The sequence below is a fragment of the Alosa pseudoharengus genome, unplaced genomic scaffold, assembly GCF_046254945.1.
Source record: "Alosa pseudoharengus isolate Yale_2024_CS ecotype anadromous, Long Island Sound unplaced genomic scaffold, YU_APseudo_1.1 YU_APseudo_1.1_scf_22, whole genome shotgun sequence".
Lineage (NCBI taxonomy): Eukaryota > Metazoa > Chordata > Actinopteri > Clupeiformes > Clupeidae > Alosa > Alosa pseudoharengus.
The window spans coordinates 12,680,080-12,692,823 of record NW_027468680.1 but is presented as its reverse complement, the minus strand read 5'-3'; the positions used below and the strand labels follow the sequence as shown (position 1 = coordinate 12,692,823).

The following is a 12,744-nucleotide window of genomic DNA, read 5'->3' as shown; positions in this document are numbered from 1 at the left end:
AAGGCAATGACAATTCATCAGTTTGGCACTTGAACTCTTATGTCCTTTGTTATGAGCCTTTATAAATTACAGCACTTGAACTGTCAGCTACAACTACTACACCATTCATTAAATGAGTGTACCACTTGCCACCACGCTGACTGGGCATAAGCTTATTTATGACCTCTGACCTTTGACGGAAGGTCCGACGTGGTTTGATATGGATACAGCACAGATTTACACCTTCATACCACATTTGTGGTGTAGCACATCCGTACTGTACTTAAGAATGTGGCCCTTACTCCGTAGCAAGACATTTTAGCTCTGATAAGTTACTGATGTAGGGCATTCTAAGTATTGTTTATTATTATTTATTCATTTGGTTGATGCTTTTATCCAAAGCAATTTACAGTTATTACCGGACCAGCCTCCCTGGAGCAAGTGGGTTTAATTGCCTTGCTTTAGGGCAGCCGTGGCCTACTGGTTAGCACTTCGGACCTGTAACCGGAGGGTTGCCGGTTCGAACCCCGACCAGTAGGCATGGCTGAAGTGCCCTTGAGCAAGGCACCTAACCCCTCACTGCTCCCCGAGCGCCGCTGTTGATGCAGGCAGCTCACTGCGCCGGGATTAGTGTGTGCTTCACTTCACTGTGTTTCACTAATTCACGGATTAAGATAAATGCTGAGACCAAATTTCCCTCACAGGATCAAAAGAGTATATATACTTATACTTATACTGCTCAAGGTTACAATGGTGGCAGCTGGGAATCAGACCCACAACTTTTCTGGCTACTACCTCATCATGCTCCTAGAGTATTCCTTGCCCTTAATATCTATGATCTATCCCGGCTTAAAACTCACCCGATTGAAATTAGTGTTCTTGAAATGCCCTTAATCAACTCCACTGGGTGTGGAAAGTACTCAAAGATGAAACCGACATGGATCAAGAGCACAGCAGCAGTATTGAGAACCACTGCCCTATATAAATGCTGTCAGGTGCCTTTGGGTAATGGTGTCTTCCTGATTTTGATTGGCTGAGCACAATTAGTTTATCAAATCTAGGCCACAGAGTTCAGGTGGGTGAGACAGACAGAGGGGAGGAGTGTATTGGGAGGATCTAGGACTGGGGGGGGGGGGTACTACTGTACATTACTGGAAACCTGGGAAGGATGTTACATTTTGAGTCAAATATGCACCAAGATCACTTAAGTCTTCCATTGTATGATTTTGCAAAGATTTGGAAAAGTTTTTTGAAAGACTTAGACTCGCTCACATCTAAAGACAAGTCATAGAGTTTTAAGTCACAGACTATGATTTCGCAAAGACTTGCGATACTATCAAACATGTTTGATATTGTTGTAACGGCAAAACTAGAAAAAGACTGACTCTGACTTAAAACCGCTAAGATCGGCACCTTACACTAAACGATCTAGTTGACGGAAGTGCGCCACGACTCCAGTACAACTTCCATGATTTCTGTCCGACTTTGGAAATGTAGTCGCAGACTGTGGAATCACACCAAAATCGTACAATGGGCCGGTTCGGTTTGTCTAAAGGCCGGCTTTAGACAAACAAAATTTTGCATTCATTTTTTAACTTAACCCAAAAATGCAATTCACTGCATTGTGAGAGATGATGCTATCTAGGAGACTGTGGTTTTGGGGAGTGTCACATTTAACATTCCAATATGAGGAAAATCTTGTCTTCACTTCAGGTGGTCTCAAATCTCCAGGCTTTTTTTTTTTTATTGAGGAGTGTGGAAAATCAAAACATCAGTCCAAAATGGAGGTCAACACTGCTGAGCTGTGGTGTAACATTACAAAAAGAAAAGAAACTATACTGAATATGGGAAAAAAAATCACCCACGCCTGACAAACAGTACAGTGTAGTAGGCCATTTGACATCCAGTTAGTAACAAAGTACAACCAGTGCATGTAAGGTTCTCATTTTTTATGGCAACAAAGACTTAACCATGACATTACCACATAATGCCTGCCATTTATATGGACAGATATATATCAATCAAACCCTCAACCCTTAAAAAATAAATCAGGCTTCCTAGTCTGAGATGTAGGTCTTTACACAGTCACACAAAAGTACAATAGAGTTTTCCATAGTGACATGGACATGACATCTGAATATGCTGTATTCAACAGTTAAGAAACTCACACATTAACTAAGACCACTAAAAGAAACAAGTAAATGTGACATCTGCTGGCATAGTGGATACTGTACTGATGTCTTAGTGTCAGTTTTGTTTCTCCAAGTCACATCTCAAATAACCAAAGGTGCTCATGTCCACTTGTCTGATCCGACATTGGCTGTTTACTTCTCCTAACATTCAGTAGTGGTAGGTCAATAGAAGAGTAAAACTGTTGGTGCTTAAGTCATAAGTTGAGGGGCGCATCTCTAAAAGATGATCTGTCTTTACCCCTCTGAGCAAGCTTGCTATGCTTGACATCCTGTCAGATGACACAAATGCAAACAGACATACACACACACACACACACCATTCAATCTTCACAATTCAATTTCTTTCCATCCAGCCTCAAAACAGATGTCGTACAGTAAGGACTGTGAGAAATCGGCTGAAAGTTGAGCAGCCTTGTCCTCTCACAGCTAGAGAAATCCTGCGTTCCCTCAGCCTCTAGGGTTGGGTCTGTGGTATAGCAGGCATTGTCTCCGCTCAGCTGCAGACTGATGCAAACTCAGAGAGGAGAAAGAAGAGTCGAGGGCTGACAGCTGTTGTGGTGAGACCGATGGTGGAGGATTGCAAAGGGGGGGCCGACAAACTCCTGTGACCATTTCTCGGCATCCAGTCATGACAACTCTAGTCTTTCTTTCACATGCTTCTTTGTACAGCCTAAGTCTGACAATGGTATAATTTTTGTGTCAACATGAACCGTGGTGAGAACCATCTCAGTCGGTATTTATGAAAAAAAAAACAAAAAAAAAACAAAACACAAGCTCCGTCTTGCCACACATGAACATGCGATCTCAGTTAAAAACAAGACATCCCTTTTTTTCGAATTTAAATCATTGGCCTGTGTGTCATTCTTTCCTCCCAGTGTGCAAGCTGACAGAGTAGAGGAGAAAGAGAGGCTGACGGACAGATGAAGATAGCAACGCAACACAGAAGTGTGTGGTCTTTTTTTTTTTTGCATAGCTACAGCATCAGCTGATTCGGTGACCGTCCGGGTTCAGCGCTGGCCGGTGTAGGCGCGAAACCAGGAGGTGACGGAGGCGGCGGCCGAGGAGATCATGCCCCCGGCGTTGCCCGCCGGCTGCGACGCCTGCATGGCTGTGCTCTGCGAGAGTTCCATGGGCTGCGAGGGGATGTCGCAGAAGCGCGGGCTGGGCACCGTCTCCCAGTCCGTGCCCAGGTCCGTCTCCTCGTCGCTGGGCGCCTCGTCGCCACTCTCCTCGGCCGGCCCGGCTGCCTCCGGCTCCACGAACTCCATGGACTCCTCCAGGTCAGCGCTGGCCTCAAACGGACCCGTTCTGTAGGACACACCACACACAAAGGATACAGTATGGCCCAGTTTTAGGGTGAGAGACAGAGGAAGTTATACCCCATCGGGGAGGTATTTTTCTGTGGTAAGCAAACCTTGGGGGCGGTGGTAGCGTAGTGGTTAAGGAGCTGGGCTAGCATGCAGCAGCAAGTAAGGACAACCAGTACAACGAAATTCAGTTTAAAATGTAACCAGTAGTGCAATCATTAAAAAAAGTGCTTTTCTTTATAACAATGCTTTTAAAAAAAGACATAAAATACAGAATGCAGTATGACGTATGACCCTGTAAAACGTAAGTGACAAATTTCATAAAATGACAGCACTATCTTTACATACAGCAAACAGTACTTTTGCAATCTGGGCAAAATGGTACACAACATGAATGAATGCATTTTCCAAAATGGATTTGTTTTTTCTGAGGCAGCGAAAACAGACAAGAGAAGATGCGGTAGAAGGAGTCAGAGGCTCACTCACCTGCCGAGGTTCTTATTTTCAGGGGAGACCAGAAACATGATATTCCTCAGGGTGTGATGAGGATGCAGGAGATCACTTTCGACATGCTACAACAAACAGCATGTTGTAACAATATGAAACAGGTGAGCAACAGCAATGTTCTGCACATGGAGTTGTGTTTTATTAACGCACAAACCCTTCTGCCTTTCTTCTGGACACATGGCCTTAATCTACTGTTAATACAATATGAAGCAATATGAACCAGTTTATATTCTAACAAGCTTCTTATGATGTGTAAAAACATACAAATACTTGATTTAAAATTACTTTAATTACTTGACTGAATTCTAACTAAAATGCATGTGAATTAGGGTTTATAACAATCGTAAATGAGGGATGGGGAGAGTAATGTAATACCTGGGAGAAACAGAGATGCAGGATGTTGGTGTTGAGTTTGGTGAGGGCACGTGTGAATCTGTAGCGGCTCAGGTTATCGCCACAGAACTCGCTGAACAGAACACAAAGCAGAAGTATACAAGACACAAATATATTTCAACGTAATAAACATATTTGTGGTAATTATACATTATACATTCTTGGCTGAAAAATACAATCATACAGATGTCCTCTGCTCATACCTGTTGCACAGTTTCTTGGGCAGGTTGACGTCCAGGATGTGGGAGAGGATGTTGGCCAGCTGGGTGGTGTAGCACAGGGCCGCGCTGATGGTGTGGGCAGGGTTAATGTGGTCCAGCTCTGGAGCAGGGGACCGAAGGATACAGCGTTAGATACGTCACTGTAAACCACAGCCATAGCTACTGTACATTACTTTAACAGTCATGGGTTCCATCAGGTCTCATTACACAGGTGTATTAGGGCCTGTGTACACGAATCACGTTTTTTGCGCCGACGGCGGCTATTTTCTATAGAAATTCTACAAAGTTCAGCATTCACAGTGGTCAGCACCCTCGGCGGAAAAAAGCCCACGGCGCGGACCGTTTTCCCCCCCTGCAGCACTCAGAGCGCTGAAAGCTGAAATCTGTTCAACTTTTAGAACAGCGATGGGCTCACCAATGTCACTTCTCTCACGACAACCGCAACCTAGCAACAATAAACACTTGACTGAAGCGCTCTGATTGAGGGTTGAGAGTGCTATCAGCGAAAACAACGCAATTGGTGGACATAGGCTCTTAATCAAGCACCACGCAGTCCGCATTCATAATCTAGGTGCTTGATTTGATACACCTGTGGAAAGGGACCTGATGAAACCCATGAATAGGCAGAGTCATATGGCGCCAAATGACAGTAAAGAGGGATGTCATCTTTCCACTCTTATTTGTGCCCTAGCAAATTTAAATTGTACAGCACTTTTGATGCCTGAGCCGCCATTACATGACGAGTGTATAATGTGTGGAAGCAGAAGAGTTCTTGTGGCTGAACTAGTGGAGGTAAGTGGAAAACCAGCAGAAGGCTGTTTTCTCTGCGGGCACACAGTGAAGAAGTAGTGTAACTGGTAAACTGTTTTGCATAAACATGTCTGCTTAACGACTAAACGTGATTAGTGAACCTGAACACAGTTTAGTTTAGAAACTGAAAACCAAACAAATCTTAAGTGCCCTCTAACCACAGAGTAAATGCTCTCAAAATAGCATCTGCAGGGAAGATTGTGGAAATGTTTCTTAACTTTTGTACACCCAAAAAGTTTCCTTCCCTTTCTCATTACAAGTGAATAACTCGTTTGCTGAGATTTACTGATTACATCACAGTTCCTTCCTGGATAGTACCTACGCTTGTTCCTTACTTTCATTCTTATTGCAAAATACATTTGACAATGGAGAAATACTCAAAGACCAGGGACTTCAAGAGCCCAGTCTTACCAATCCAATTTTCTCTCCAGTATTCTACACGATGAACAGACAAGATAAAATAGAACAATCATGCTTCCGGAACATTCTCTCATTCTTCTCTTTATGATGTCTCTGGTGGGTACCTGGGCCTTGGGTGGTGCTCTTCTCCTCTACCCAGCCGTAGTAGGCGGAACAGTCTCCGTTGCTGGGCAGCGTGACGTGGGGGCCGGTGATGCTGATGCTGGTCTCTCCGTTCTGGTCGTCCCAGATCCAGCGGCCGGACAGGTAGGTGGTCCGGCGCGCCTCTGCTAGCTCGCTCACCGTGCTGGAGGTCAGGGCAAGGTCACTCTCTGCAGCCACATCAGCCGGGTCTCTACAACATGGATTCAGATTTCAGGTTCAGGCTGCAGTTTTCCAATCTAGTGTCATAGCTGCAGTGTTGTTACAGCGCTCCACAAATAGGCACCGACATGAGTGCTCTGTCGCTCTTGCAAGGCACACCAGCGCCAACATTTTAACTGCCAACTTGGCAAGCATTGGATAAACAGTGGATTTTATTGAGCGAGTTGTGAGTTTTTGTGAAAATGGTGATTAATTTCAGAATATACAGTGTATTGACTACTTTTGCAATACACTGTATATTCTTTATTAATTAAGGACCTCACACTTTTAATGCAGATTCTCTATGCCTTGCCTCCTTATTCAACTTGGAATATACCAATAACAACAGACAGCATGACATCAGCCATATTGGAGCCAGAGTCTGTGCAGTAAGTGCTTTTTAAAGCCACATGAAACACATGAAAGGTCCACCCAGAATTTACCATTTTTGGTTAAATCTACATTTAGTCCGTTCAGGTGGCTTCAGCTTTGACTGAGCATACACTCTCTTTTTTTTTTTTATATATAGCCAATGCAACATATAATCCACCTAGCACTCTTGTGTAGTGTGTGTGTGTGTGTGTGTGTGTGTGTGTGTGTGTGTGTGTGTGTGTGTGTGTGTCCGTCCTCCTCACCTGCTGCCCTGCTTCTCCTCCTGCATGGAGAAGATGTGTGTGTGTGTGTGTGTGTGTGTGTGTGTGTGTGTGTCCGTCCTCCTCACCTGCTGCCCTGCTTCTCCTCCTGCATGGAGAAGATGTGTGTGATGAGCTCCAGGATGTGTCCGCGCCGCACCTCGGCCAGCGCCTCCAGCCGGCCCTGCAGCTCACGCCCCCTCCGCTCCAGCAGCTCCGCCAGACGCCGGTTATGCCGCTCGATCTTGTCCCGCTTCTCCTGGTGCCGGCTGGCCCGCCGCTGCAGACGCTGGCTCTCCTCCTGCGAGCGCACCTGCAGGTCTTTACCTGACCAGCGCAATGTGAGAGGGAGGGAGAGGTGGAGAGAAGGGTGTTTATTTTTGGTCAAGGATAGCACGGTTGCTTTTTTTTGGTCCTAAAATATATCATTAGGGAGCCACAAAAAAAAAAAATCAACTTGCAATTATGCTTCATAATTACACCAGTTTTCCACAGTTAGTTGCACACTCACATGCAAGTGTAAAAATACACACCCATATGACTGTTTAAAAATACAATCCAATATGTACTATGGAAGAGCAGGGTGCCAGCAATAGCAATAGTCTGTTTATCTTGGCTTTTCCTGTGCTGCAACCTGTGTGTGTGTGTGTGTGAGTGAGTGAGAGAAAGAAAGAGAGAGAGAGAGAGAGTGAGAGAGAGAGAGTGTGTGCTAACCTATTAGACACACTTTAAACGTATAGTATGTAAATCATCATCATACAGCGAGTGTCTCAGACAGAGGCAGATAAACAAAGACTGCATTATCAAGAGAGGGTTAAAAAAATAAATAAATACAGTACCACTCTTCACTTCCTCGTTTCCATTAGATATGGCCTCTTTCATCTGTTCGATCTTCATCTTGCAGGACATGATCTTCCATTTCTGAGTCAAACAAAAACAGCACTGTAAACAGTAGCAGCCAAGGGATTGATTCAGCAACTAATTACATGGAAAACTCCAGGCTATAAGGGAAATGAAGATTCACAAAGGTCAATGACCATCTACAGGTTACGTGTGTTCACTTACAAGCTGGTCTGCCTGAATCTTCTTGTCCATGGCTTGGATAACTCTGAGACAGACAAAAGTCAAAGAAATGGTTGATTTAAAATGTTGAAATTCTGTCATTTATTTTTTCTAGTAGCCTACAACTTGATATGTAACTTATACCTTTGTTGAAGATTTTCTTTTTCATCTTTGAGCACCTTTAGTCTTTCCAATTTTTCCTTGTAACTGTGTAGACAGAGCATTTTTTACACAACTTAGCAGGATTGTCATTTTGGTAAATGTCTACAACTTTAACACAAAGTACAAGATTGCCGCCTTTGAGAGGAGGTTGAAAAACATCCATCCAACACCACTGTTTGTAGAACGGCTTTGGTGTCAGTCGAGTCCAAACTCCAAAACATTATACAAGTACATTATGTACGGGCCTTCCATTCCCTTGATTTAATATCATAATACCATTTAAAGTCAACCATAAATGATCTTGAACTACTTGTCAATGTAAAATGTAGCATCTGAAGGTAAACTGCTGACAGTTCTTCAACTAGACAGCTAACATGAACTAGCTACATGACTTGTCAACTTCGACTCCTTCAAATGTCATGCTGACACAGCTTGACTGGAATTAATATCAAGACTAAAGAGTTCATAGCTATACGAATATGAACAATAAAAGGGATAAAACGAAAGAAACGGAAAATGTTACCAAAAAATAAGGGTAGCTTAGCCGAAAACTCTGCTCGCTAGCAAGATTCCCTTTGTTGTAAACACTGTCCAAACAAGCTAACTACCTAGCACGCTACCACCCATTAGCCATGACTGTTTATCAGACAAGTCCGATGAGCTGTGGTACGTTTCACTGAAATTTTACTACGTTGACTGGACACATATTTCAAGAGACACGTTGTATAGAAAAATACAGTTAACTAATACGCACCGTTCAGGATTTCTACTGTCAAAGTAAATAAAATCGCCACTCTGAATACATCGGGCACAGGTCAGTCTACGTCGAGCTGTGTTACAGAGAGGGCACCGCTCAACAGCTACATAGAGACCCTCGGCATCGTCCACCGATTCCACCATTAGAGATCCTGGCGATGGCACTGCAGTCGATGGGGACGGGTGATGCGGTCGAGGAGGTAGTCGGGCCCCAGGCATTCCCCCTAAAGTCCCCTCAACAGGGCCGACTGCGCCGAGTTCTTTTGCTGAGGGGGATGCCATTGAACCGGCGTTTATCTGTGGTGTGGGCCTCGAAAAGACTCAAAAGACTCCTCTCCCTGCATTATTGGAGATATGAAACTGAAGACAGCCAGTCCAATTCCTGCCGTTAAGCAGGTCAAGAAATTATTAGTCACTGTTCAGCTTTACCTCCTGCGGACCACGTGACTAACTTTGTTTGTGTATGTATGGTCACGTGGAAAAGCAAAAGCGTCAACTAAAAGTGGAGAGTGCGTCAGTTACGTAATGCTCTATTTCCACCAATGGGGAACATGGACATGCTTTCAACCCCAGTAACCTAGCCTGGGAATACCCATAAACGACACTAACTGTTAAACTTTCGTAACATGTAATTACAAACTACACTAAATTGTATTTCTCACCTCTATAGTTAAGCAAGGCTTCTGAACATCTTTCCAGTCAAATACCAGTTCTTTGACTTTGTTTATTAACTATTACAAATGTTCCAGTATAACAAAAAAAATCACAACACAAACATGCAATCCATTCATCGAAAAAATATGTTACCAATGTACTAAATATTATTATGGCAAATTCTATATTTTTTACATCACTGAAAAGGAACTGGTTCAAGTGCATTCACTTCTGCAATACAACTTACTATAGAATTTTTAAGTGTAGGCAAACCACACAAGTAAGTCCAACCCCTTGAAATAAGCGCAAACAATCTTTACTGTTTTCTGAATCCCCTTAGAATTGGGTAGATGTGTTCAAATGCTTCATAAATCTCAGTTCGCTCTTTGGCCCCTGCAATAAACAGAGACACATGACATTTAGAAAATGCAGACAGTGTCCAAGTGAAATGCAACTTCAGCGTACAAAATGAAAAATGGCAGTAATCAGTAATCAGCTGAAATGTCATAATGGCCCACCTGTCAATACCACTTTTCCCGACACAAAAATGAGAAGTACAATGCGTGGCTTCACCATCCTGTAGATCAAACCTGGGAAAAGCTCTGGCTCATAGCTTGCAGAGTGGAGATTAGAACACTTATTAGGCAGACATATCTACAGCAGAACTGTCTACAGTATAGTATCGAGACTTCATTTTCAATTTGCACACTAATTGTTTCTGACTAATCTAGGCTTTTTTTATGGACATAGATCTAAGTATGTATAATCAGTTCACCATCAGGATTTGAATTGTGGACCTTGAGCTTGGGAAACGGACATGCTAACCACAGCGCGGAAAGCCATAGCCTCTAATCTTGTGGGTTTACCCAGCACAACACTAACCCGCTGGCCTATATTACAAGGACAAATGCAAAGGCTTACAGCGCACAAGTTGTCCAAGCAAAGAGTAGTGCATCTTTTTTTTGAGACACCCATATAGGCCTACCTGCTGAACTGTTGGTGAGTAAGCACCAGGCCCTCCAATCGGATGGGGAACAGAACATCACAGCTTCCCACCATGTTCTGGATCTTGAAGTCCAGGAATTTGGCTGGGAAGCCCAGCTTCTGCACCACGCGAGCATACTTGCGGGCAGCGAGCCTGGACTGTTCTTCGCTGTTTTGGAACAAGCATGGCCAAGAAAACAAATCAACACTTCTCCCACTGTCATAAAAGCCTAAACCAGAGGACTATCAAGCACGGCAGAAATCCTACATGGAAGTGTTACGTAAATAGCTAGGAATGAAGGCAAGTAAACCCATTTCACAAACCAGTGCCCTTTCTGTTTTGTGTATAATAGAAAACAAACTTCATATATATAAAAAGTTGCATGTCTATATCAAAGTTAGAAACCACTTGACGGAACCACTAAATGCAAGGAAATGTGAAATTATTCTGGTAAGCATTTTTCACTTAGTTGGAGGTCTCACATTATATTTTCTCTATACTTTCCGCTAAAATGAACTATTGCACCATTATTTAATATAACCATGCAGAAAGAAAGCATAAGACAGGTTCTGGTCATGAGAACTCCCACCTCTTGGCTCCTGTGCAGACCATTTTTCCTGAGCTGAAGATGAGTGCTGTTGTCCTGGGGTCCCTGATCCGCATAATGACAGCAGCAAAACGCTACAACACACAACATAACACAACACAAACCAACAGTTTATGTGCTCATAGGGTAGGCATGTAAACAACCAAACTAAAAGTGTGGTCGTTCAAAGAGATCAAAGGAAGTTGCAGTATATGTACAGGAAAAATGTCCTCAGCTTATAACTGAGATGGGATACAGTGTGTAAAACGTGCACATCTGATGCCATGTTTACCTTAGGATTATATTCAGCATTTCTGGCTTGTAGTGCAATGGATTTCAGGTCAAGACGGCAATCCAGATTCACCGTTGACACAATGTTCCTGCTTGTGAACACATTGAAGAGATTTAATTGTTCAAACAAATGACGAGCAATTGTACCTGAACTAAACTGAACAGTATATCCTACCTCTACCAAGAAACACAAATGATCTCCAATGATGACCTCTTATTAAAGCATTTTGTTGACTCACAAGAAGGTGTGCTACTACAATAAGAACTTAAAATAACACCTTTCCCAGTACTACTACAACAGTACAAGGTGACGCACTGAAGTTGTGGGATGATTTTGGAGCTCTCAGTTAGTGGTGTCATGGGAGCCATGGGTGTCATTGGACTCATGGGTAGAGGGCAGAAAGAAGATGCCACAGGTGGGACCTCTCCACCTGGCCCAGCCCCTGCCACTGGTGTTGACGCGGTCATCTCCTCACGTGCGCTCCCTGTGAATACACCGCTGTCATTCGGGGTCTGCTGGGATGGCCTGGGTGCATCCTGTGCCGGCTCGTCCTGTGTGCTGAGCTCATCAGGCAGGAAGCTGAGGTCCAGGTCCTCGGAGAGATCTTTCTCCGGCTGCCCACTTAGAGAGGAGAGGAAGGAGGGATCTTGGAGCTGCAGCGGGCCCTGCAAGCCCAAGTCCCCCTCAAACATGTAATCAGTGGGGTCCTACAGTCACATTGTGTGTGTGTGTGTGTGTGTGTGTGTGTGTGAGAGAGAGAGAGAAACGAGGTGGGGAAGGGGGAATACAAACAAATGTGTGAGTGACAGGACAGAAGCGATATGCAGTTGAGCAAAAGCATATATCTTCTCAAAATGTCAAGACTATAGGCTACATTGTGGCAAGATTGTGAGAAATCATGATTTATTAAGAGACAAGCAGGATACATCAAAAATGTTCTATATAAGAAGAACCATACTTTCTTTTATTTTTTGGGGGACTGGTAAAAGTATATTACATAAGAAATGAATACATTGTTCCCACTGTCGCATGCTAAGAAAATTGTTATGGTAATGGTCACCAAGCCATTTCTTAGTCGTGTAGGCCTAACTATAATTATCATAGCCTAGGCCTACTGACAAAAATGTCAGGCATTGCAAGGCAGATATTAAAAATAGCTAGGCTCACTTACATTTACAGACTCCTGAAAATACCCTTCGTCATCCATGACTTCATTTATATTTAAACTTAATGAACTAAGCACTCAAAACTGTTGACCCTGCCTTGCGTTTGATGTGTGCGTTTGATTGTAGGTCTAGGCTGGGTGCTTGATTTCCCGGGTTTCCGATTAATTGGTAGCATCTGTCAATCAGGAGGCAATGGGCATGCTTCATGCAGGTGATAGGCAAATCAGATCTTGAAGTGTTGGGAATGCTTCACTAGTAGGTTAGAAAATCGATTTATG

At 43.6% G+C, this 12,744-nt stretch overlaps 2 protein-coding genes across 2 annotated transcripts; both read right to left on the bottom strand.

The window, feature by feature from the left end:
* Positions 1-1,698: 1,698 nt before the first annotated feature.
* Positions 1,699-9,225, bottom strand: atg14 (autophagy related 14). Its single transcript, XM_076300594.1, has 10 exons — positions 8,782-9,225; positions 8,010-8,072; positions 7,869-7,911; positions 7,643-7,724; positions 6,893-7,130; positions 5,934-6,163; positions 4,582-4,699; positions 4,361-4,451; positions 3,965-4,050; positions 1,699-3,479 (listed from the first exon to the last, which is right to left on the bottom strand). Exons 1-10 carry the CDS (start codon positions 9,063-9,065, stop codon positions 3,179-3,181), a joined length of 1,536 nt encoding a protein of 511 aa, XP_076156709.1. The 5' UTR covers positions 9,066-9,225; the 3' UTR covers positions 1,699-3,178.
* Positions 9,226-9,753: 528 nt separating this feature from the next.
* On the bottom strand, positions 9,754-12,007 carry tbpl2 (TATA box binding protein like 2; the record flags this gene model as incomplete). The annotated part of the gene is made up of 6 exons (XM_076300128.1): positions 9,754-9,830; positions 9,956-10,050; positions 10,423-10,590; positions 11,012-11,103; positions 11,301-11,388; positions 11,616-12,007. Coding segments are annotated over 6 exons (912 nt in total), but the record flags the coding sequence as incomplete, so codon positions are not given.
* Between the last annotated feature and the right edge of the window lie 737 nt (positions 12,008-12,744).